This window comes from Mus caroli, unplaced genomic scaffold, assembly GCF_978045245.1.
Source record: "Mus caroli unplaced genomic scaffold, Mus_caroli_1 scaffold_16, whole genome shotgun sequence".
In the NCBI taxonomy this organism is placed as follows: Eukaryota; Metazoa; Chordata; class Mammalia; order Rodentia; family Muridae; genus Mus; species Mus caroli.
The window spans coordinates 96,188,554-96,215,317 of record NW_028227271.1 but is presented as its reverse complement, the minus strand read 5'-3'; the positions used below and the strand labels follow the sequence as shown (position 1 = coordinate 96,215,317).

The 26,764-nt window shown below is 36.1% G+C and overlaps 1 protein-coding gene across 3 annotated transcripts in view; it reads right to left on the bottom strand.

The window, feature by feature from the left end:
- Nipbl (NIPBL cohesin loading factor) overlaps positions 1-26,764 on the bottom strand; it is a 170,710-nt gene that overhangs the window by 60,431 nt on the left and 83,515 nt on the right. For all 3 annotated transcript variants that reach the window (XM_021183780.3, XM_021183779.3, XM_029469689.2), the window contains exons 4-10: positions 24,666-24,793; positions 21,843-21,942; positions 21,036-21,187; positions 14,994-15,154; positions 14,194-14,290; positions 11,930-12,556; positions 3,339-4,946 (exon numbers count right to left, since the gene is read on the bottom strand). In XM_021183780.3, the coding sequence (XP_021039439.1) occupies positions 3,339-4,946; positions 11,930-12,556; positions 14,194-14,290; positions 14,994-15,154; positions 21,036-21,187; positions 21,843-21,942; positions 24,666-24,793 (2,873 nt within the window). The remainder of the gene's footprint in view (positions 1-3,338; positions 4,947-11,929; positions 12,557-14,193; positions 14,291-14,993; positions 15,155-21,035; positions 21,188-21,842; positions 21,943-24,665; positions 24,794-26,764) is intronic.

Genomic DNA, 26,764 nt, shown 5'->3' with positions numbered 1-26,764 from the left:
CCAACTTTATATGCCCCAGTACAGGGGAATGCCAGGGCCAAGGGGTGCGTGTGGGTGGTGGGGGACTGGGGGGGGGAGTGTATTGGGGACTTTTTGGATAGCATTGGAAATGTAATTGAGGAAAATACCTAAAAAATAAAAAAAAATACCCATTTTATGTTTAGTACAATATTAAGTATTTATTATTTTAATGTTTGCATGGATTCTCTTTAGCAAGATTACCTTAATTTTATTTAGAATAAGGGAATTTAGTATGTTCAAGATCTTTCTAAAATAAAATAAAGTTTTAATGAGTCACTTGCTGACCCTTACTCTGTCATCAAATATGCAATGGCTAATATTGATTATCAACTTGACAGGCTCTAGAATCAGCTATGAGAAAGCCTCTGAGCACATCAGTGAGGGTTTAGGTTAGCTTAGGTCTGGGATGGGTGTGTATGTGTGGTTGTGTGTGTCTGTGTGTACATATATGTGAATAACTTGACTGGTAGGGAAATTCCCAGGACTTGGGTCCTGGATTACATAAAAAGGTAAAGGCTAGGTGGGTACCAGCATTCATTGCTAACTCTTGCTCTCCCTCTCCCCGCCCCCCCCCCCCGGCCCCACTGCAATGTAACTGGCTGGCCGCTTTAACTTTATGCTATGTTGACATCTCTATCATGATGGACTCGAACCTCTTCCGTAGGTTGGTTGGAGTATTTTATCACAGCAACAGAAGAGTAATTAAGACATATGACTCCTCTACATGTTTGAGAAATCTATAGCAGCTATGCTATGAGGTGACGTGAAATACAAACTGGTTACGTAGTGAGAGAGAGCACCTTTAGGCCATGCCCATGCAGTACTAAAACTGAGCCTATTGCCCATACCAACACTATGCTGGTAATTACTGATATTAAACTGTTAAGGACTATGGAAAGCATGTTAATTCATCGTGCCACTCTTAAATGATCATGTTTTATTATTACTACTTTATTTGTAGATATCCTGTACATAATTAGATGAAACTTAAAAAAGAATTTTTGATATTTTATATGCTGATATAAATATAAGACATTAAAAGTTTCTCCTCAGTATCATAGGAACAAAGACAATGTTAAAATGAAACAGGATGGCATAGAATTTATTGTATAATGATTGCAAATCAAAACAAGGGTCAGGAGAAGTGAACATAGAGGAATATGAGCAGGTTTCTTTTGTAATGTAACAAAAGTCAGAAAGCTGACAGGACAAAAAAAGTTTTTAAAAGTTGAGGAAATAAGAATTTGGAAATTAAGTAGCTCTTGTTACAGAGTTTGTAACAACATAAAAGATCAACATATACTTTTTTGTTGTTTTGGTTTTTGCAGACAAGATTTCACTGTGTAACACAGGCTATCCTGGAACTCACTCTGTAGACCAGGCTGGCCTCGAACTCAGAAATCCGCCTGCCTCTGCCTCCCAAGTGCTGGGATTAAAGGCGTGCGCCACCATGCCTGGCTCCAGCTTTCTACTTCTATTAAAACTACAATAACATATTATTTTGTGTGAGTGTGAACGTGCATGTACCTGTATTGAGTGTATGCTGGTATGCTTGCCATAGTATTTGTGTAAAGGTTGGAAACATTTGTGGATTTGACTCTCTCCTACATTCATGGAGATTGGGACTCAAATGCAGGCTGCCAGGCTTTGGCATCAAGTGCCTTTATCCTGTACCTTTTCACTGGCTTTTGTTCATTATGTTTTTAATGAAACAGGTTCTCATTAAATACTCATGGTTGTCCTAGAACTCACTATGTATAACAGAACTCACAGAGACCTGCGTCTCTGCCTCCTTAGTGCTGGAATTAAAGGCACATACCACCATTTAGCCCCCAAACTATATTCTTTATAAATACAAGTTGTCCCCAAACTTTCACTGGGAAATATTTAAAGAAAATCTTCATTTAGCTGAGCATGGTGGAGCATGCCTTTAATCCCAGCAACTGGAGGCAAGTGGATCTCTGAGTTCAAGGTTAGCGTGGTAAACAGAGTGAGTTCCTGGACAGTCAGGGTACATATAGAAACCTTGTAAAAAAACTCTAAACCAACAAGAGATCCATCCTATCAAACAAACCAACGAGCTTCATTTAAAAGAAACAAATCACATATCTATCTGTGTCAGTCATAGATTAGCCACAGATCACTTTGAATGAAGAGACTTTTGTAATACTTATCCTCTGTAGATAAGTTACCACAGTATGTTACAAAATAACTTGGTTTTGATTATACTGCAATGCTACAGAGTCCAACTTTTTGTAATGATACAAATTTTGTCTATTCCTGTTAAACAGTATAGCAGTCAATAGACACATGTGACTAACGAAAAACAGATTTCAATATTTAGTTTATATTAATTTGAACTAAAACAACCAAAAGGCTACTGACTACTATACTGGACAGTAATTATGGATAATTTTCATATACTTGCTTATAAGTATATATAAAGTTAAGTTTTAAGTGAAGGTCACAGAATGGAAACCTAAAAATCAAACTTTGGCTCTACTGCCTTCAAATTATAATTTAAACGCAGGCTAAGGAGGTTTATGTACATGGCACCACTAAAAAACTATATTATAAGTACAGGTATATAAAGATCTATTTTCTTCATAAACTGCAATTAAATTCTCAGCACTTAATTTAAGTGGGTAACTCAAGAATTTAATTCAGCAACCATGAAAAAAGAACACTAACTTCAACTCCACAAAGTAACAATTTCAACCAATTTAAGAAGTAAACACTATTCCCAACCTTTTTATATTTAAGTTATAAAACCTTTTTTCACCAACTGCCTCTCCAGAAAATAACCGTTTACATTATTTTATAAATAACAAAAATTCAAATGATTCATCAATAATGAAGTCATAAAGTCTGTAAGTAAGGAAACAGTATAAGACAATTAAAAATTATAAACTTGGGTCCTTTATACCATGTGTAACTTTACTGAGACAATGAAAATTAAGTACTTCATTGTAGAGTGTATCTCTATAGTCAAGGTACGTTTTTAAAGCTAAATATGTCTACTACCACATACATCATTCATTTGATTAACAAGTAATTTTCAGAAATCCCTGAAAGAACATAGATAGAATGTTTTTCTATAACCCATAAAAAAGTAAAATTCATGACTATCATACTCGTTCAAGTATAGGTGAGAAAGAACAATTTACTAAAAAAAAAAATTATATATTCTTGAAAAAATTCATTGCTGTTTGATTTAACTGTTGCATTTTCATGTATCAGGTTTTTTGACTTTATAGATGTGCACTGCTTGTATTTAGCAAACTTAAAGAATACAATGACAGTGGAAGTATTCTTACCTTTATTTGACTTTGATGGCTTATTCTTGATAGACTTAAGGGAACTTCTTGATTTTTCCTCTCTATCTTTAATTAGCTTCTGGACATCATCCAGCGATAGTTTTTGCAGAACAACTACAGGCTTAGCTCCTTTGTTTAGATCTTCAACTAGTCCCATTTTTTCTACTTTGTCTTTCTGCTCTCCTTTCATGTCCATTTTCTTAGTTTCCTGAGTTATGTTGCCATCTTTATCCCTCTTGATTTTTGGAATGACGAAATTTTTCAATGCACCAGACCTCCCCCCCAACAAATAGCTTGGAAATTCGGCCTTATTATCAGTGTGCGCTTTATTACTGTCTACTTTACTTCTGTTACCCTCTGTCCTTTTGTCATCTTTACTATTTGGTGACTTAAAACCAGGTCTTGATTTATTAGTATCTCCTTGTTTTACACGAGGACTGTCTGGTCTTGATTTTTGTTCCCCAGAAGGTCTGTCCCGTGAGTCCCCTGATTCATGCCTGTGTTTTCTTTCTAGCTTTTCAGTTTTTGAACCATCTGATTTAGTGCTATGTTCATTTCTACTAGAAGATCTCAATGTTTCTGGTCTTCGAACCCTTGACTGATCACCCCGATGTCGTTCTGACTCACCCCTGTCATCTGATTTTTGTTTACTATCATGGTCACGTCTTAGTGACTCCCATCGCCCATCAGGTCTCTGCTTTAAGGCTTCAGCTCTTTCTGATTTTAATCGAGGTGAGTCAGATTTGATATCCTGTTTATGCTTAGACACATCGGGTTTCTTCTCTGTTGATGGCTTTCCAGAATCCCTCCTATTTTCATGCCTATGTTTTGGAGTTTCAGGCCGGCCTTCACCTTTTTGCTTTGGGGTTTCAGGCCGGCCTTCACCCTTCTGTTTTGGAGTCTCAGGTCGTCCATCACCCTTCTGTTTTGGGGTTTCAGGCCGGCCTTCACTCTTTTGCTTTGGGGTTTCAGGCCGGCTTTCAGCTTTTTGCTTTGGGGTTTCAGGTCTTGCTTTTGTGTTTTCTGACCTGGTGTTGTTCTGTTTGTTGTCATTTGGTTTTGTGTCACACGGTCTATTTTCATTCTGTTTAGGCTCAACTACAGAGCTCTCGCTCTGTTTGGACTCTGTCGTTTTGTTCTCGTTCTGCTTAAGTTCTTCTGTTGGGGTCTCAGTTTTAGTTTCTAACTTACTTTCATTTGATTTTGACTCCCCCAGCTGATTTTCATTTGGTTTAGATTCTGATAACCTACTTTCATTTTGTTTCATTTCGCTTTTTGAAAGCTCAGGATCAGACTTTTTTTTAGGAGTCTCAGGATGGTTTTCTGGTATAGACTTAAGACTTCCAACAATATCTTCCTGAAGAACAGAAATGGGCGCATCATTACACTGTTTGGTTTCTTCAGGCTTTTTTATGGAGTCTGAATCCTGAGTTATAGAAGCCTGAGAGTCCACTCTTCCTGCCTGATGAAGATCAATGCTAACCATTAATGCTGGCCTTGACCCATTTCCCGTAGAACCCGTCTCCTGAGAAGCTGGTCTATTACCTCCTGTAGCACCCCCAGCCTCCTGTGGGTAAGAATCTTGTTTCCTTTTTTTCAAAGGCTTATCTGAAATTTAAAGATAAATATTCAATATCAGTAACAGACAAATTCCTTCTTATCTGACAAAAACCAGTTTTTAATAGTAACTTTTTCCAATGTATTGAATACAATATAAGTATGCAGATATAAAATAGCATGGAGGACTATTTTTAAAACTTAAGTTTTGAGAAGATAATATATGTATATTTACTGAACTTCAATAATTAACAGAGAATATTAAAATAATTCAACAGCATTTTGGAGAGTGTAAGAACAAGAATACAAATGAATAGAACTTTTAACACATACATATGAATTTATGTTTATATAAGACCTAAGTTGTTTTATAAGACTAGCTATTAGCCATATATTTTCACTTAAGATCATTTTAATTGTTAAAACAATTACAAGTCCTAAATCTGCCAAATACAACTGGAAACACATCTTTTACTACATGCAAAATATATGAACTAGAAAAGAATAAAACTAAAAAGTATATATAAGTTACATCACTGAGAAAAGGTAAATGATAGGAGACTAATCAAACACTCTGATTTTGCCATCATACTTTAAACTGGCTTCCTCCTCTTCTGGTGTTAACAGCACACATGGAACTTAAAAGCTAGCATACAATGAAGTAGGACGGGATGGGGAAGCTGTATCATGGGCACACTCAGAAGCATGGAACAGGTATATAGTAACCTGGGCTAGAACTTATAGGATAGCCCAGGGTTGTCTGAACCAGCATGGGGAATTAATTATAAGCATGTGTTTTACTTTACTTTTTAAAGATAAATCTTGCTTTTTGAAACTTCAATGAACAAAACTGTCTTCAGGCTTTTCATTCTAGTGACTTATGTCATCAACCACAGGGGAAAAAGAACTACAGTCTTCTGAAATATAATGATGCATGTATACTAACACAAATCTACTGTTTGATAGATTGTGACGCAGTGCATTTCTATGTCTGTCTGACTCTATTTTTAACTCAGAAGATTCCTGCTTCACTGCCTATGTTCTTAGGAACAGTTAGATTTATAGTATTTTGTGGATTCTGTGTATTCAGTTTATTTGCCAAACTTCTTGATTATGCTTTAAAAGTCATTATTAGTTACTTTAAAAGGAGAATTTCTAGATTCTCTGATAATATCCACCAATGGGGTATAACACTTAAGGAGAACAGTATCACAAGGTTAAAACTTCAAGGTGATCAGTGAAAAATCACTGTAATGGAATAAATCATGAAAATATTGTTTAAGTTTGTAATGCTTATTTTATATACCATAGTTTTATTCCCCCAAACACAAGGAGCAGCTCATTCCAATTTAAAGTTAATCAAATATAATGAAAATGTACTTTGGGGCTGAAAATGTCTCAGGAGGAAGAATGCTTGCCTAGAATGTACGGGACCATGTGCTTGATCTCCAGGATCCCTAAAGCAGAGAAGTCAAACCCATAGTTATCACTACATTGTTTTCCCAAGTTCCAAATACCCTCTCAGAGGTATGTATGTATGTATGAAGCCTTTTGCATCAACACCTACGGAAAAAACTCTCAGAATATGTTTCTAGAATCTGTTTAAAACATTGCCACGAAATTTTTAATCCTGCCACAGAGCATACGAGACAATTACTACATTAACCAACAGAATCTCTTATTAAGCTTAACCTTTATGACAACACCAGAACTGTAAGACTTCTATATTTTCAAGGCAACAGACTTTGTAAATGTCATTAAAATAGTAACTTACATATACTTCAGAACTAATATAATTAATCCCCGGCTTCTAGGATTTTGTTAAATCTGTGGCTCATTCTTTTACACACACACACACACACACACACACACACACACACACACACAACCAAACAACCAAACAAAAAAAACCCAACAATATTTTGGAAATAAACATTAGCTTAGCAGGTAGACCTTTAAGGAATTAAAAAGAACACTTAAAAGTGTTATGGGTAATTAACGTCATTCTAATTTACCTTTTGTTATAAAAACAAAATTTTGGAAAATAGGTTATTTCAAAGAAATTTTTTAAAACTACGGAATCTGTGAACTGTAACAAAAAAGATAAACTGTATATAAGCAATACAGCAAGATCTTACTTTTTCTAGCATAAAAAAATCCTGCGAGTAGAGGTTTCTTTTTTAATAACAACAACAATAATAAAAACCATTTTAATTGTCAAGTGAGTTTCTGGTGTTCATAACATACTTATCTTCCCATGCACGGTCTCTCCTGTATTCCATTTTCCCTTCCATTTCCCCTTCTAGTTCTTCCTCCCTTCATCTTTTCTTTTTAATTTTTTTTTACATTTTTTAAATTAGATATTTTCTTCATTTATATTTCAAATGCTATCCCCTTCCCTAGTTTCCTCTCTGAAAATCCCGTCCCTTGTCCCCTCCCCCCTCCCCCTGCTCCCCAACTCACCCACTCCTGCTTCCTGGCCTTGGCATTCCCCAATACTGGGGCATAGAGCCTTCCCAGGACCAAGGGCCTCTCCTTCTATTGATGACCTACTAGGCCATTCTCTGCTACATATGCAGCTAGAGCCATGAGTCCCACTATGTATTTTCTTTGGTTGGAGGTTTAGTCCCGGGGAGCTCTGGGGAGTCTGGCTGGTTCATATTGTTGTTCCTCCTATGGGGCTGCAGACCCCTTCAGATCCTTGGGTATTTTCTCTGGCTCCTTTATTGGGGACCCTGTGCTCCATCCAATGGATACTTGTGACCATCCACTTCTGTATTTGCTAGGCACTGGCAGAGCCTCTCAGGAGACAGTTTTCTCTACAGTCCAAGTATCTTAACAATATGCAACATCTCCCTTTTCTGTCCACCCCTCTTCTCCCTGACACTGGCCTCAAACTTTTCATTTTCCTACCTGACCTGTTGAGATTATAGTTATGGACCTGAATCCAGATCTGAATCAAACCAGGTCTGAATTTTTCATCTTTTGAAAAATACTACACTTTTAAAATAAAGCTAGAAAAAAATACATCATTGTTGCAGGGAGTTAGGATACAGGAAGAGCACTAATTTTCTGGTTTCAGAGTCTGATTCCTTCTCTTGAAGGTTTATCCCTGTAAAGAGGCTCTGAACGTGGACAGCTCAGCTCTGTCCACTTGTGTTGTGTCTTCACTATACCATGACCTTCGGCTGTACAGTCCTTTATGTACAACCCATCTGTAAAGAGTCATTTTACTACTCAGAAAACGGAGTGCCTTTAATTGCTCTTCAGAATCAGGTATCTTAACAGTAGCTATCAGAATCCACCACACTTCTGAAGAAAATATATACAAAGGGTAATTTCGAAACCATTTGTCACCCAATTGTGAATATTTTGAAAATAAGACCAACTCTTTTAATAACTCCAGCTTCTCAGGCCTTTAAAAAACAAATTGTAACAGTTACTAAAAATATTTTAAGGAAAACCTAAAACCACTTACATCAGAGTACACAGTAGCCACTGGGACAAATGACAATGCTCACACCTAAACAACGGCACAAGCCAGGCAGCTCACTGTTTACTCTCTTCTCAGAAATCAGTATCACTATTTCAAAAAAAAATAGCAGGTAATATAGTTGACTATGCCTTATCTGTACTGCTTGGGACTGAAGCACTTCTGATTTTGAATTTGTCAGATTTTGAAATATTCTCATGTACTTTACTAGCTGAACATCCTGAATCTCAAAATATAAAATTCACAATGCTCTGAAAGCTGTAAATTTGATGCTTAATAAGTCTTATATGCGGGAACATTCTAGATTTTTTTTTGGGTGGAAATAAAGATAACCTATACTTTGCTACAGGGCTACAGTCCAAGTATCTTAACAATATGCAACATGGTAGGAAGCTTGGCTATTTCTTACATTTGCTGATATGGAAAACAGACCTAGGCAAAAGATAAAATACAGAAAGATAAACCAAGGAACAAAAAGAAAGCAGGGATATTCAGCACATGAAAAACTGATACAAATCTGGTGTGTCATCCTCGAAGCAAAATAAAATCTCTAAAATCAATGTATACAAATACAGATGATACAAGTATGAGCAAACAGATTGAAAGAAACACTTTGGGAATGGTGTATATATATAACAGTAGGTTTCAATTAGTCTTTTAGTGAATATTTTTATGAATATCCAAAGAGAGAACATAAGTACTCAGCAGACAGAAAAAGGTTTTGCCTATGTGTAGAGGAACCAGGTAATAATATAAAAGTATAATCTAGCTAAAATGTCTAAGACTAATTTATTTTGTTTTTTAATTTACAGTTATCAGCTTTATTCTCACTTATAAGATAAGTTAGTCTGGTTTTTTTTTTTTTTTTTTTGACAGAAATCTTGCTCCATAACAAATAAATGTCATGGCCAACAGCGCAGATACTAGAAAGGCACACAAAATTAGACCGACAAGTAGTTCTGTGTTCCTTGTTTCGAGTGATATAACAAAAGTTCTAAGAGCCATATTCTAGAATACATTCAAAGTTTAGGATTTAGTCTTAAAATCAAAATAATGGTAAGAAATGATGAATTAATTTTAAGTGAATATTGTGTCTCTTCAGGGCTCATTTGACAAAATTATCACTTCAGAGAATAACACTTTTATTTATAATCTTACCTACAACCCTGGAACACCACAATAATTTTAGGTAGAGCTGGTATCAGAAAACAACTTAATGGCAACTGTGACACGAAGTTAGTAAGACCTACTTGGTCCTTAGTCACAGGGTGTGCATGAGCCATCATTAAAACGGTATACTAGCTTTATTCTCTTGAGTTTCAGTTACATTTGTTTTAGCCACAAAATCACAGATTATGGAGAAAACTATTTAGAGAACTCAAGATACATATTATAATTTCCTGGAGGTATAATAAATTGTAATTGCTTTGTTTTATTCTCCCAAAGAAGTTAAGAATTTAAATAAGTGTATTAATAGGTGAATCCCACCTAGTATAATTAACTTTATTTTCACTCAACTTTTAATAATAAGTGTTTGGATGTTTTGCTTGCATGGTATGTCTGTGTACCACAAGTCTGCCAAAGTCAGAAGCGGGCAACAGATCCCCTGGCACTAGAGTTGTGGAGGTTGGGAGCTGCATTTGGGTACTGGGCTCTGCAAGAACAAGTGAGCTTAACTGCTGAGTCCTTCTCCAGCTCCTTCTATTCTTGTGTGTGTGTGTGTGTGTGTGTGTGTTCACATGTGTACAGGTGCCTGTAGCAGAAGGAAGAGGGCACTGGACCCCCTAGAGCTGCAGTTATAGGCATTTGTGCTGCTAAAAAGCAAACCCCAGACCTCTGACACAACAGAATTTGCTCTTATCCACGGACTCATTCAGCCCCTTATTTCACTTTGAAAAATATAATCTCTGTTTTCAACAAATGTGATATAAAAATACAGAAAACGTAACAAAAGTGTTTGCCATTTTTTTCTGTTTTTGATCTTGTCAACAATTACTAAAAATCATTTATACAATCCCCCCAAACAGAATCTTCCATAACAAAAATTAAATGTCACACAGAAATTAAGTTCTCTACACTATTACTATTTTTGGTCAGCCAATCACAACTTTTTGTTGCAAGATTGTTGTAGTAATCACAGATTTTGTGTAGATCAATATTATCAAGAAATGCTTAATAATGTTACATGCACACATTTTTATAAAGTGAGAGAGTATAATGTACATTACAACTGATATTGAAACCCATATTACAAACTAAAGTAAAAAAGAATCAGCAACTTTTTCTTTATCAAAGGTTTATGACCAAGGTTCTCAAAAGGTAAAAAAAAAAAAAGAGCAAAGCCAGACTCTCATTCTCTAACTAGGAAAAAGAACTTACAGCTTCTATTCAAGATTTATACTGCAAACGTTATCATGTGATAATTTATAAATATAAACATTTATAAATATATATATATGTTCTCAACAATGTTAAAAATTCATCATGACAGGAAACATAACACGAATCTTCAGCATATTTCATAGAACAGATACAGTTATTTAGTCAGGGACCTGTCATATAGCAGATTGGTAAAAATGACCTCCATTCAGTATCAAGAAATAAAATTAAACCACAAAGCATGCTTTAAGTTTGGATAATCAAATGTGCACACACATTTGTAAAGACATCAAATTCTTAAATTTGTAAACTGCACTTGTAATTTTAGCAACTCGTGTATCTTGCTTAAAACCTTTAAGGGATTTTGCCCCTAGCATTTACCAAAGGTACTAGAGACTGACTTGTGTTTCATTATGAAGGATGAAGTAAGCCTACATACAAGCTAATAATACAGGTAGGTATACCTTCAAACTGTGCCCTACTATTGACTCGTCTGATAAAAGGGAACACTTAATTGTATTCATTCACTATCTTTGATTCTTAGGGTTTGTTATTTAATATTGGCTTAAAACTTTCCAAAATTTACTATAAAAATCTTTGTATTATCAAAACAGAAGAAATGTAAACAAAATGAAATATGTGATTGTTTAATAAGCATATACGTAAGTTCTCAGATATAGTCACTCTGTATTATTATTTTATTTTATGAGTTATAATCTTTCGAGATGGAGCTTTACTCTGTAGCCCAGGCTGGCAGCAAACTCATAAAGCGCAGCCTAGCTTTCAACTTGCAGCAATCCTCTGGCTTCTGCCTCCCAATAGAGAAATTACAGCCATCAACCATCACCCTTGCGTGTACCTGCCTTAAAACATTAATTCAATTGGTAACAAACCTTGTTTTGGCATCAAAAAAATTTGATGGTATGTAATTCTGTTAGCATAACTTAGAGAAAATGAGTGTAATATTGAAACAATGCTTATTTTAGTATAAAAGTACAAATAAAGTTATGTAGTTCAAAATTGATAATTTGTGGTATTGAATTATCAAATCTGATATAGATGCTTCAGTTAGCGAATGGAACTCATACCTGTGAAAAGATGTAGGGATTAATACACATGTGCCCAGATGCTGAAGTATAGTAAAGAGAGAGAGGTCCCTTACCCTTATCTTGAACTTCCTTTGAGAAGCGCTCCCTTTCAATGGCTGATTCTCGCTCTATCCGTTCAATTTCTGCTAACGCGTCCAATTCGACTTCATCATATATCGGCCCCTGTTGTGATACCTGTTGCTGATTCTGTACTACAGAAGTCTGTGGTTGTTTTGTAGCAACTGAAGTGTTCTGTTGTAAAACAGGCACTTGATTTGCTGGAAGGAATGCTGTTTGTTCTTGCTGCGACAAACACTGAGCAGCATTAAGTGGGCGGTTTACGTCCTGTGGAGTAATGGGTGTTTTTGAAGTCTGTCCTGGATACTGCACATTAAAAGGAATATCATTTTCTGAAACATTGCTATTTTCCATACCAGATAGCATATCGTCTTGCTGGTCCATATCTGAAGATCTTACACGAGAAAGTCTTAATGTAAGTTTAGTGGAGTCCTTGGTTGGAGAGCTAATTATATCATACATTGCAGCTTTCTCATTCTGGTCTTTTTCATCCTTGCCTAATTTAATTTTCTTTTGCTTTTTTTGTTTTCTTTCTGGAGAATCTAGTAAGATATCTGGAGGAACATCTCGAGGTGATGAACAAGGTAAAGACTGAGACTGTAGAATTAAAGGTGGTCTTGATCCTACAAAAACAATTCATCAGAAATAAATGGTTGTGCCACCTCACATATTAAGTGCTAACACAGATAAATTGAATCAAATATTAAGAAATCATCTAGTCCAAGGTACTTTGGAACTGTAGCTTGAACTGCACAAGATACTTCATATCCCACCACTTCGCTTAATTTTCAAGAAAGGCTCATACTATCCTAGCTGGCCCTGAACTTGCTAGGAAACCAACATTGACTTACAACTCCTGATATTGCCATCAGCTCTCTAATGCTGCAATTACCTGTATGTACCGCCATACTTGACTAATTCTTTAATTTTTAAGAACATTCTTAAGCATTACTGTCAAAATTTTGCTAAAAAGGAACATGTTTACAGAAGTTCAGAAAATTGTACAAAGTTAAATAGCTAGCAAGCAAGAAAAGATAAGCATCAGATTTTTTTGTCTGAATTTTTACATAGTACTATGCTTTTATATATAAAATTTATGTAGTAAATTATACATACCTTAGATTGTAACTATTTACCTTAAAATCAAATTAATGTGGCTGACAACAAACTAATATTTTACGACTAGTTGGAAAGTAACCTGATAAGGTGAAATTTAGGCTTCAGATAGATACTGTATTTATGCTATTCCCATTTGAAGTGTTTACTTACTATCTATCTATCTATCTATCTATCTATCTATCTATCTATCTATCTATCTATCTACATCTAGCTCCCCGTCGTGTCAGAGGGAAAGAGGCTCGCTATTTATGTAAACTGTTGCTCTGTTAGCCCTTCCCGGAGTCATAGTAACTTCTCACATTGACAAGACTTCCATGATAACTAACTGGGATAACTAACTGGGATGATAACTAACTGGGATGGCTAAAGAGAGCTATCTAACTTGTAAGTTGTTTTCTGTTATGGAAGCTGCATTTTTAAACCATTCAAAATGTATACATAAACTGAATTAAAATACCATACACTTCAGCTTTCTCACTCTGGTTTTTTTTTTTTTTTTTTTAAATCACTCTTGACTAATTTCATCTTTTTTCTTTCTTTTTTCCTTTATTTTGTTTTCTTTGTAGGGAATCTAGCAAAAAAATCATGAGGAAAGTTCAGCTTAACCATATGGGGCAGGATAGCCCTTATTAGAAATTTACAAGGAATGATACATTATTAATTGTCTTACAAGTTACTGCTGTTTTTCTATAGACAGGCTCTTATATAACATGGGCTAGCCTGGAGCTCACAGAGATCCACATGTCTCTGCTCCTAAGTGTTGTGATTAAAGGTCAAAAGGTTAAAAGAGTACAGCAGGGACACTGATTTCTACTGACAGAAATCTTGACACGACAAGGGAGTAAAGAAAAAAGAGCCCCAAATGTCAATAAAAAGAGCAGGAGAAAAGCTGGCCAGGTCAACGTGAAGTAAATTCCTTTTCAGAAGGTGCACAGTTGAGTCTGATTAAACAGTTCAAACATTTAAGAGAGGTTAAGACAGTTATGATTGTGAAGGGCTATTGGATTTATTAGTGAGAATGAAACTGTTTAAGAATACTATAAGAGTTTACTGGGAAGTGGAACTGATTTAAATACCCATATTTTTGGTCTAGATCTGCTTGAAATTTGAAATACAGAGAAGGAAACTCTAGTTCTAATACCTTTAGGCGTTCCGTCACTTCCAGCAGGAGAACACACTGGTTGAGGCGATCTTAAAGGAAAAGATGCAGCATTCCTCATTGTTGAAGAATCGCCATCCTAAGAATAAAACATAAATTTTCTATCTTGAATGTTAGGAGACGCTTTACTAAAATCTTAAAGATAACTATTAAGAGACATAAATTACTGACAGGTAAAGTGTTGAAATTCAATAGTCTAATTCTTCTGCACTTTCCTGTTTTCTTCATGGTATATCTTAGAAGAATTGAAATTGTATCCAAAAGAATCAACAGCCTATGCATGGCAATGAATAAAGAAAACTGGTATTATGAGCATGCTCCATTTGGGTTTGCTTTCTATAAAAGGAGATGTGAAGACTACCCTAGGAGGCCATAAATGTCTGAGGGCACATACAGTCATCTGTTATCTTTAGATATAGGCAATTTCAATAAAAGTGCCGTGACATCCACAATAAGAAAATTTCTAATATTTAGTGAGAAAACATTAAATATGAGGAAGGGGAAAGTTGGACATAGGGTAAAAAAACCAAACACTAGCAAATAAAAGTTTGCCGCTTGAGGTAATTTTTTGGTGTAAGCACTATTAAATTAAAACTGAAATTCAATCCTGCTCTATGGATTAAGCTTTGTGGGAAACAGGAGATGTGGTGCTCATACCTAGATTCTCTGAATCTAGTTTAATTCTCAAGGTAGAATAGATATCCTTCACCTGTGATATGAAAATGCTGGGCTACAAGACAGATCTCAGCCATTACCGCATTTAGAACTAGCACGTTACATACGTCACTACTTAGCCTGTGCACCATGTGTAGGTAGTCGTCACTTGAGCCATGTCTAGGGTTATCAGCATGATGGTTAGCTGAGTTGCCAGATAATGCACCAGCAACTTTGTTATCATGGATGTTTCTCAAGCCACCGGCAACAATAGGACTTGATACCGATGCTGGAATAAAACATGTTAAAAATATGAAAATTAACTAGAGAAAGTCTCAGAAATGAATTACAGGAATATTTTAAACATACAAAAGTTGTAAAGAATATAATGAACACTTATATATTGATCCTTGACTATATAGCAAATATGAAGCCAGCATGGGCTACTTAAGAGCCCACCTCAACAAACCAAAACCAAACCAATCACAAACATGGACTACAAATCCAGATACTGTGATGGATGTCACTGCAGATCCATTTGTTTTTCCTCTCTCTTTATTTTATAGGAGAGAATAGTTTATCTTCAGACCACTCTATTTCTGCATTCATATCTTTATACTTTTACTGTAGATAAATATAATCCAAATTATACATAAGTACTATTATGAATATAGTGTTCTAAATGGTCTGTTTATAAATCCCTTTATAACTGTTATTTCTTCTTTCAAACAGGGCCTCATGTGCCTCAAACTTGCTATGTAGCTGAGGGTTTTCTTGAGCTTCTGTTATTCATTCCTTTACCCCCTGGATGCTGGGATTCCAAGCTTGTGCCATCTAGTTTTATGCAGTGTAAGGACAAAATTCAGGGCTTCATGATTTCTAGGCATAAGACTTCCTTTCTAATTAGGCATTATGCTATGGTTTTTCCATTTCTTACATATGAAGTCTTAAGATCATTTGTTTTAAATAAACAATTACCTATATTCTGCTGTATAATGTACACAATGTATTTATTCATTATTTATATGTGAATGGTTAGATTTCCAACTGTCATAGCACAGTTAAATAAATTCCCCTATTATACACTATTATATACTATATAGTATATAATAATATATTATTCCTATTAAGATATGTATGAAGTATCCATATGCTTTTCTGTGTCTGTAAAGTACAACTAAGTTTCTAGTTAGATTGAGCTATACAATTCTACTTTAAAAATTATTCTATCCAAAAACAGAGGCCAGCTGAATGTGGTAATGCATGCCTTTAATTCTAGAACTTGGCAGAGGCAGAGAGGCAGAGAGGCAGAGGCAGGGAGATCTTTGTGAGTTAGAGGCCAATCTGGTGTACATAATGAGTTCCAGGACAGCTATGGCTACTGAGAGAGATCTTGTCTGCACTCCTTCCTTTACCCACACCTCAAAAAAAAAAAAAAAAAAATCAGAAAACAAAACAAAACAGGATAAAATACCCAAAACAGGACATGCACTAATAGACAATGACCAAGATGACTAAAGATATTCTTACAAACTTCTTTTAAGGTGTCATCTTTTGAGTGAAAATTAAAACCATTACAGTATTCTGAAAATCAGTATTAAAAATCTTAAAAGCAGATGATCTCTTTATAATATAATGAAAACAGAATATTAGTAGTATTAACCCCGAATACTTAGTAATGACAAAGTTAAAAATACATACTATGCTTAGATCAGTGAACATGAGATGGTGCCACCAAAAAGCTACAAATAAGTGGACTACTGGGCCCAGTGTAGTTCCAGATGTGATACATGAAAAAGTATACATTACTTATGGAATGTTCTTGCAAAAATACATATAACAAATCCTTTAAACATATTTCCAGCTGATAGAAAATAAAAGGCCTATGAGAACAAACTGAGCCACGTTGTAAGAAACCAGTGAAGTCTAGACAGTGAGATTTATTTCACATAGTCAGTAGAGCCTGCTATGTCCCACCACACGTAAATAAGAAGCAAGCCTCGTTGTTGCACAGTCTTATAATCCTCCTACTCAGGAGGAGGCAAGTTCAAGGCTTAGTTGGGAAACAGATCAAGTTTGCTGACAGCTTGGGTAGCTTAAATTCTGACTCAAAATAACAACAAAAGTCTGGAACTCAGTGGTACAGTGTTTGCCTAGCACATATGAGACCATACATTGAACCACCAGCATCACAGAAAACAAAGCAAAATTAGTATATTGAAGGAAAAAGGGCACCACACCTACTTTAGACTGAGAGCGGAAAGATCTGGGTGTGTCCTGTAGACTGTCAATGCCTGCACCCATACACTATGGTAGAAAGGTCAGGGATTTGAGGCCAGCCTCACCTACACTTTAATAAGTTATCTCAAAGAGGGGAAATTCAAGAGATAGAAAAACAAAAAACAACCAAACCAAACCAAAAAAAAAAAAAAAAAAAAAAAACCCAACCAACCAAAAAACAATAAAAAAAAAACCCCAAAAGTACAAGCATTCAAGAATTATATCTTGAAAAATAATTACTTATGTTAAGAGACATATTTATGACAAAGCTGGTGAAGCTGAAATATACTGTGTATTAGATGATGTTAGAAATTTTTCTTAGAAGTTAAATAATCTAGTGAACACTGATTTAAAGGTAAAAAACAATGGATGGGCAGCGCTGATGCAAACCTTTACTTGGGAGGTAGAGGCAGGTGATCTCTGTGAGTTTGACGTTAGACTGGTCTACAGAATGAGTTCTAGGACAGCCAAGGCTATATAGAGAAATCCTGTCTTGATAAAACAACAACAACAACCAAACAACAACAAAGAGAGAGAGAGAGAGAGAGAGAGAGAGAGAGATCTTTCTAGGAAAATGCTGGTGAAGGGGCTCATTGGGCATGGTGAATTTTTTCTGCATTGTTAAAATTTTAATATGAAGTTGAAGAATGTTTGCAGTGTTATGTCTCTCCTACTCTAAATTTCCCTATCTGCAATTCTTTCCTGGTCTTCTGACTTACCATGTATTTGTGTTGAGTACTGTCTAGGGAGTGCTAACCCTCGGTGATGGTTTTCTCGGGGGCCTGAACATTCTCAGGAATGACTCAGTTTCTTTTAATTGATTTTGAAAAATGAATGTTTTGCTCAACATAGGGAGTTTCTAGCACCCAGCACAGCCAGCATCACCTGAGTGTTTATGAGCACAGATGATGTGCTTTCCTGTATGCACTCCTACACACACGGCTCTTTATGTGTTCTGTGTTCTCTTTGTATGCACTCCTACACACACGGCTCTTTATGTGCTCTGTGTTCTCTTTGTATGCACTCCTACACACACGGCTCTTTATGTGTTATGTGTTCTCTTTGTATGCACTCCTACACACACGGCTCTTTATGTGCTCTGTGTTCTCTTTGTATGCACTCCTACACACACGGCTCTTTATGTGTTATGTGTTCTCTTTGTATGCACTCCTACACACACGGCTCTTTATGTGTTCTGTGTTCTCTTTGTATGCACTCCTACACACACGGCTCTTTATGTGTTCTGTGTTCTCTTTGTATGCACTCCTACACACACGGCTCTTTATGTGTTCTGTGTTCTCTTTGTATGCACTCCTACACACACGGCTCTTTATGTGTTATGTGTTCTCTTTGTATGCACTCCTACACACACGGCTCTTTATGTGTTCTGTGTTCTCTTTGTATGCACTCCTACACACACGGCTCTTTATGTGCTCTGTGTTCTCTTTGTATGCACTCCTACACACACGGCTCTTTATGTGTTCTGTGTTCTCTTTGTATGCACTCCTACACACACGGCTCTTTATGTGTTCTGTGTTCTCTTTGTATGCACTCCTACACACACGGCTCTTTATGTGTTCTGTGTTCTCTTTGTATGCACTCCTACACACACGGCTCTTTATGTGTTCTGTGTTCTCTTTGTATGCACTCCTACACACACGGCTCTTTATGTGCTCTGTGTTCTCTTTGTATGCACTCCTACACACACGGCTCTTTATGTGCTCTGTGTTCTCTTTGTATGCACTCCTACACACACGGCTCTTTATGTGTTCTGTGTTCTCTTTGTATGCACTCCTACACACACGGCTCTTTATGTGTTCTGTGTTCTCTTTGTATGCACTCCTACACACACGGCTCTTTATGTGTTCTGTGTTCTCTTTGTATGCACTCCTACACACACGGCTCTTTATGTGTTCTGTGTTCTCTTTGTATGCACTCCTACACACACGGCTCTTTATGTGTTCTGTGTTCTCTTTGTATGCACTCCTACACACACGGCTCTTTATGTGCTCTGTGTTCTCTTTGTATGCACTCCTACACACACGGCTCTTTATGTGCTCTGTGTTCTCTTTGTATGCACTCCTACACACACGGCTCTTTATGTGCTCTGTGTTCTCTTTGTATGCACTCCTACACACACGGCTCTTTATGTGTTCTGTGTTCTCTTTGTATGCACTCCTACACACACGGCTCTTTATGTGTTCTGTGTTCTCTTTGTATGCACTCCTACACACACGGCTCTTTATGTGTTATGTGTTCTCTTTGTATGCACTCCTACACACACGGCTCTTTATGTGTTATGTGTTCTCTTTGTATGCACTCCTACACACACGGCTCTTTATGTGTTCTGTGTTCTCTTTGTATGCACTCCTACACACACGGCTCTTTATGTGTTCTGTGTTCTCTTTGTATGCACTCCTACACACACGGCTCTTTATGTGTTCTGTGTTCTCTTTGTATGCACTCCTACACACACGGCTCTTTATGTGCTCTGTGTTCTCTTTGTATGCACTCCTACACACACGGCTCTTTATGTGCTCTGTGTTCTCTTTGTATGCACTCCTACACACACGGCTCTTTATGTGTTCTGTGTTCTCTTTGTATGCACTCCTACACACACGGCTCTTTATGTGTTCTGTGTTCTCTTTGTATGCACTCCTACACACACGGCTCTTTATGTGTTCTGTGTTCTCTTTGTATGCACTCCTACACACACGGCTCTTTATGTGTTCTGTGTTCTCTTTGTATGCACTCCTACACACACGGCTCTTTATGTGTTATGTGTTCTCTTTGTATGCACTCCTACACACACGGCTCTTTATGTGCTCTGTGTTCTCTTTGTATGCACTCCTACACACATGGCTCTTTATGTGTTATGTGTTCTCTTTGTATGCACTCCTACACACACGGCTCTTTATGTGTTCTGTGTTCTCTTTGTATGCACTCCTACACACACGGCTCTTTATGTGTTATGTGTTCTCTTTGTATGCACTCCTACACACACGGCTCTTTATGTGCTCTGTGTTCTCTTTGGGTGTTTGTCCTCTGACTTATTACTTTTATGGGACACAAAGCCAAAGATGTTTGTCCTTTATCTTTTCTTGAAAATTTATGTTTTTGAAATAGATGTATGAGAATTTTTACTGCTAATAAGTTTAGCAGTCACGAGACAGTATAATCTCTAAAAATATAAAAGATCGCTGAAGCAAGAATATCCCTCTGGGTTAAAGGTGGCTCCATAGTTAAGATCACTGGTTGCTCTTGCCGAGGACCTGGGTTCGATTCCCAGCACCTACATGGCAACTCATAACTATCTGTAATTCCAGTCCCATGGAAATCTGATGCCCTCTTCTGGCTTCTGTGGTCTCTGCACTCATATGGTGCACAGATATACATATAAGTAAAAATCCGGGCAAAACATACAATAAAATGATAAAAGATAAGAAATATAAATATATAATATTGAGCACTGGCAATAAACTGAAATCCAATTGATAAAATAGTATTCTAATTCAGAATATTTTGTATCAAAACTTCTTTTTTTAACTATAAAATGACTACCTAAGTAAAATGTTTTCATAATATATACTTAATTAAAATGCTACTGTAAGAAAATTAAGAGTCCTTAATTTCATAACAAAATATTACTACATAGTAACCCTAACCCTAATCAAAGTTCCAAAACAATGCCCTATTTGCCCCATTGATAAGTCAACAAAAAATAAATCGAATGTGTTTGAAATGATATAAGCCACAGTTAACTTGACAATGTGCACAATATTATTAGTTTATGCTTAAAAATATTTTTAAAATTCACATGTTTGGAATTATAGTTGTTAGGTCTATTCAATAGTTAATATACTAATTTAGGTAATTAGTAGCTGGCTTACCTTGCTGCATCTGTGGATGTGTTGTGTAACTTGAAGGATGGGAATATGGCATGTATCCTGCAGGACTCTGTGGGGCATATGGACTAGGCACTGGGCTATTTTGTTGTGGCATAAATCTGTTCCCAGAGCTTGTCTGTGGTGGCACAAACCGGCTAAAATACAAAACACAATGAAGTATATCAGGAAAAAAAAAAAATCAACATGCTACTTTTTAAAATTTAAATGAGACAAAATTCTTTGAACTTCAATTTAAATATAATAAAATCTATACAAACAGAAAAACAGCAAAATAACATATAAATTATTAACATTCATAAGAGTCACCTCAAATAATTAAAAATTTACTTAACTACATAAAAACCACCATTCTATTTCAGGATACTAATCTATTTCTCTTCAAATAAACTGTCTTCCAAATTGTGTTATTTACAACAGACTTACATCAAATATGGTACTGTATGTGTGTGTGTGTGTGTGTGTGTGTGTATGGTGGTAGTGCTGTTGTGAATTAACCCATTAAACCCAGGGCTTTGTGCATATTAGGCAAGCACTCTGCGAGGGAGCTATATTACCAACGCAAACACATCATTTATTTTAGCAAACTTTTTCCATGTAAAATTCAGTTAGTATATGGTAGCTCCTTTAGTTAGTAACCATAGTAATTGCACATGCAACATTTTACAGTGAATGTTCATAAGAACTAGTAAGCATAGAACTACTTATTTATATGAATTCATGAATATTTACATGTATGTGATTGCTATTCACAGAAGCAAATAAATAACATATATATAAATATCTATTTACCTGGAGGGGCTATGTGAGATAGTGGTTTGTTGGTAATTGGAAGATGCAGGACTGCTGTGCATGGAATTCTGAGAAAGTTTATACTGAGACATCATCATTCCTGCTCAAAAGATAAAAAACATTAAATATTATTTTCTTTTTACTATAAAGACTCAACTCATTCTTTTAAAAATGTTTAAAAGTTCTGTTCTTCCAGAATGATTTTGTTTGGAGGGAAGCAATAAATACTACTAGGAAAACTAAATTTCAAGCACAATCAATTTTATAAAAACACAACTTTAATACCACTAGTCTAATACTGAAATAAGAAATGATGTCAATGATATTCTTAGAACTAGGAATTGACACAGGACATCATATACACTAGGCAGATGCTCTAACATTGAGCTAATATCCCCAAACTCACATTCATATTCTGGTATCATTTAGACTTGGAACTAAAACGAAATTTTAAATCACTTCACCTAGCTATTGTCAAAATACTATATGTTTTCTTTTGATATATGCCTCTTATTATTGTTGTTAGTATACAGATATCTCTGTCTCTCTCAAATATACTCCCGTGTGTGTGTGTGTGTGTGTGTGTGTGTGTGTGTGCGCGCATGTGGATTCATTCATTTATTTTGTTTTTTGGTTTTTTTTTTTTTTGAGACGGGGTTTCTCTGTGTAGCCCTGGCTGTCCTGGAACTCACTCTGTAGACCAGGTTGACCTCGAACTTAGAAATCCACCTGCTTCTGCCTCCCAAGTGCTGGGATTAAAGGCGTGTGCCACCACGGCTAGGCCAGAAATATATTTTAACATATACTTCCCCTATGCTTAGAAACTTAATTTCACAACATTGTTTCATACCCAAGTTTTAAAATTAATTTATCTATGTACCAAAATTGAGTTCCTGCAAATTATCCAAAATTCTATTAACAAAGCATGATGTTCCTATTTCTTCTTCCAAAATAACTTTTTTTGCTCTTTAGTGTGGATTATAATATTTCAACAGTAAATGAAAACAGGAGGTTAGCTTTCACTTTTTAATATTTAATATATTTTTATGTGTATGAATATTTGCCTGCATGCTCATATGTTTGCACATGTGCCAGGTCCCCTTTTGGGCAAGGATACTGGATTCACTGGAACACAAGTTAAACAGTTGTCAGCAACCACATGGGTGCTGGGAATCAATCCACACATGGATTATCTGTAAAAGCAGCAAGTGTTGATAATCACAGGGTCACCTCTCCAGCTTGACTGATTCATAAATGACACTTTGTAATAAAGAAGCAGCAAAAAATTCAGTTAATTAAATCAGAGAGAAAATTTGCAACTAATCCTGAATTTTCTTATATGACTTTCTGGGAACTGCAATCAATAAGTTAATATTCCTAAATTTCATTTCTTGCTGTTTATATGAAAAGTACCTTTTCTCAGAAATATTCAAACAGAAGGCATCTGTTTATCTGCCAATACTACTACAGAAGAGACGACGGTTCTACAGTCAGTAGTAGCAGAATGAAATCAGGGCTCAAGACTACCTCAAAGACTATCTCTAAAAATGTGAATAAAAAAATTCAAAATGAAGTAGTTTTATTCCATAACTTAATAATTTAATAACTATAATTGCGGTTCCCGATTGTCCTTTTTTTGGTTGAATGGGGAAGGCAATACTGTAAGATGGGAATTAAAAATTTTCTCTTCTTTAATTAACAGTCATCACTAGGGCAAAGCTGAAGCACTGGCTATTTAAATGAGTCAAATAAAATCAGAACAATCCTCTCTGGTTACCTCAAAGAGCTATGAATTTAGTGACTTCTATATAGTAAGGTGTCTTCATGTGTTATCTCATTTACATTTAGCTACAGAAGATATCTAAGGATGGGGGATGGTTCCGGTCCGTTGTGAGGTACTTGTTCTGCTTCACCAACATGAGGACTTGAGTTTGGAACCCCAGAATCCACAAAATCCGTAAGATGCTGGCTTTGGCCACACACTTAGGATTACAGTAAAAGGGGGTGGAGACAGCTGAGTTCCTGAAATTTGGTAACCAGCTGGTCTAGGCTGGCTAATGAGCTTCAAGATCAGTTAGAGATTCTGTCTCAAAATGTGAACAATGAAGAGTGATCTTTGTGATGCGCACACATGCATGCCCACATATGCACATACCCACAATACAACACACATCCAACACAAATTAACCTTTAAGGATTTAAGCCTTTTCTTATGTGGAGTCATAAACATCTAAGGTAGGAAATGAAGAATATATATGCTTTTAACTAACTAATGAGCCATCTCTCCAGTTTGCCACTTCTGTAACCGACTCATGTGGTGTTCTCTTTTAACTCCGGTGCTCTCAGAGTGCACAGCTTTATCTCCTTTCACTGCTGCTATTGTCTTCTACTGTACTCTACTCTATTGGTCCTGGGTTCAATTCCCAGCACCCACATGGCAGTATACAACTGTCCCCAACTCCAGTTCCAGGGGATCTGACACCCTCACATAGGCATACATGGAAGCAAAACACCAATGCACATGAAATAAAAAGAAATTAAAAAAAATTTGCTTCCAAACCTTTGATAATTTTCTAACAGCAAAATTTCTAAAGTTCACTTAATACATTTTAAGATACCTTTAAAAAAAAAACCTTTCAAAGTTTTGTTTAATTTCATATTAAACCACAAGAATATTATTGTTTTCTTCTCACTCGTGGCTTGATTTAAAATATGAAGACACATTTGTAAGTGAGAAACCAGATAGTTAAACTAAATTTAATCATGTGTCAAACAAGTTCTGATACAGGGTTCACAAACACGCACTATAAAAAGGAACCTCACCACTCTGTACATATCTGTTCTGCATGCTTTTCTCCCTGAAAACGTTCGGACTCCTTGCCAGGACGGCCTGCAACAAGACGGGCATATCGCCTTCGGGATCATCACTGCCAAGGTTATCTTTCAGTTCTCTGGGATTGAAGAAAAAAATAATCATAACCATGCTTGATTTCTTAAGAAGATTCACAGAATAAAAACGTGCGACTTCAGTAGGCCTGAGGTACACTTTCAAAGATGCAACCCCCAGAAGAAATGAAATCACCAAGGAATACCTACACAATAACCCACACTATATTTTTCTAGGGGGTGGGGAAAGGGATGCTGGAACCATAATTTTATAGAACTGTGAATTTATTTAAAATTGCTCATGTTAATTTTAGGAATGCAAACAAGCGGAGTCCATTCCCTACTACTCCCTAATGAAAGCCACAGGAGTGACTACTGTCAGTAGCTGAGCTGCTCTTGACTTGGAATAGACTGATTTTCCCTCATGTCTGCACATGAATGAGGGTGACTGTCACAGAACTGTTCTTCCAATGAAATATGCAATGTTGCCATACTAAGGAGACATACAGGTTACGTGATTTTTCTGTCTTATACAGGTAATCATCTAAATAATTAGCAAATTAAATTAGACATGCCTATTTGGAAATACTGTCTTTGATTTTACATTCTCAATCCAAACACTATGCCCAACCCTGCCTAGCTTCTGAGATCAGAAGGCATTCAGAGTATTCATAATAGCATAGTAGCAGGCTCTACTTTCTAAATATGACTGTTCTCTGCGCTGCTTCAGCATGGTGGAAGTTGAGAAGTGATGTCTGTAAGTTTTCTTCTGATACCCACACTCACTCACCCTGGCAGGTACACGGGCAAGAATGCATGCATGCACAAAACCTAACTGGATCTAACAGTAAAGACCTAAAATATAACATCCAAACAGTAAAGTTCAGTAAATTCCAGGGGATAATCTTAAAGGAACTTCCTATAAAATAAATTCTAATTTTTGTGGGCCTTTTTCCTTCCTCTAAATATTTAGAAAAAAACTACAGAGTATGTATGAACAAAAGCAACTGTATAATATCTAGACAGTGAAATTTCTAGAGGGATTAAAATATGAACACTGTACTTCCTTGTTGTTGTAAACAACCAATTCTTAGTTTCTCCATCAGAAAAGCCACATTTAATAAGTAGTTCAACTGAGTCAACTTGAAAATTGCCCCACAAATATATACTGTACCTAATATAGTTCTTTTCTCTAAGTAATGAATCTTTAAATTTGAAAAATTAATAAAGGATAGAAGGGTGTATAAATAACTATTTAATGATAGGTTATATTGGGAGAAAAGTGATAGATCTAACTTAAGAAAAAATTATTATTATCTATGTATGTGATGTGCACATGTGTGTACACAGGTATGCACATGTCACAACTGTCATGACACAGATGTGGAGATCAGGACAACTCTGTGTTAGTTCTCTGCTTGCACTTTTCCATGGAGTCTGGAAACTGAACTTAGGTCATCACGCTTGAGTAGCATGTACTTGATCCACTGAGCCATCTCCCCAGACCCAGATTTTACTTTCAAATACATTTTTGTGTTGTTAAACCTGTAAAGTATGCATTGCTTCTGTAGTGATAAACATGTCAAGTGCAATCTTATTGTTTAGCTCAATTCTATTTTTAAAAGTCTACTATATGAAAAAAACACACCTATTCTCAAATAAAAACAAAGCTTCCTTTCCATGGAGTTAAATTTCTAGTTCTTGTTATACTCAGCATGTTCCAATGTCTAGAAATTTTAATTACTCTATCAATATTAGAAAAGGAAAGGTAAGTTTTGTGAGCGAATTTAAATCTCTGTGCAGATGACATCAAGTGGAAACGATCTGCAAAGACACACACAAGTCAATACTTGTGTCACAGTGACTATGGTCTCCCTAAATCTCCTTAATGCACATTTAAACTGGCTATACTCTCTCACCTGGTTAGGAACATTTTCTTGTTTTTCTTTTTTGAGACAGAGTTTCAATAAGTAGCCTTGGCTGATCTGTAGCTCATTAGGTAGACCAGGTTGGCCTAGGATTCAGAGAGATCTGCC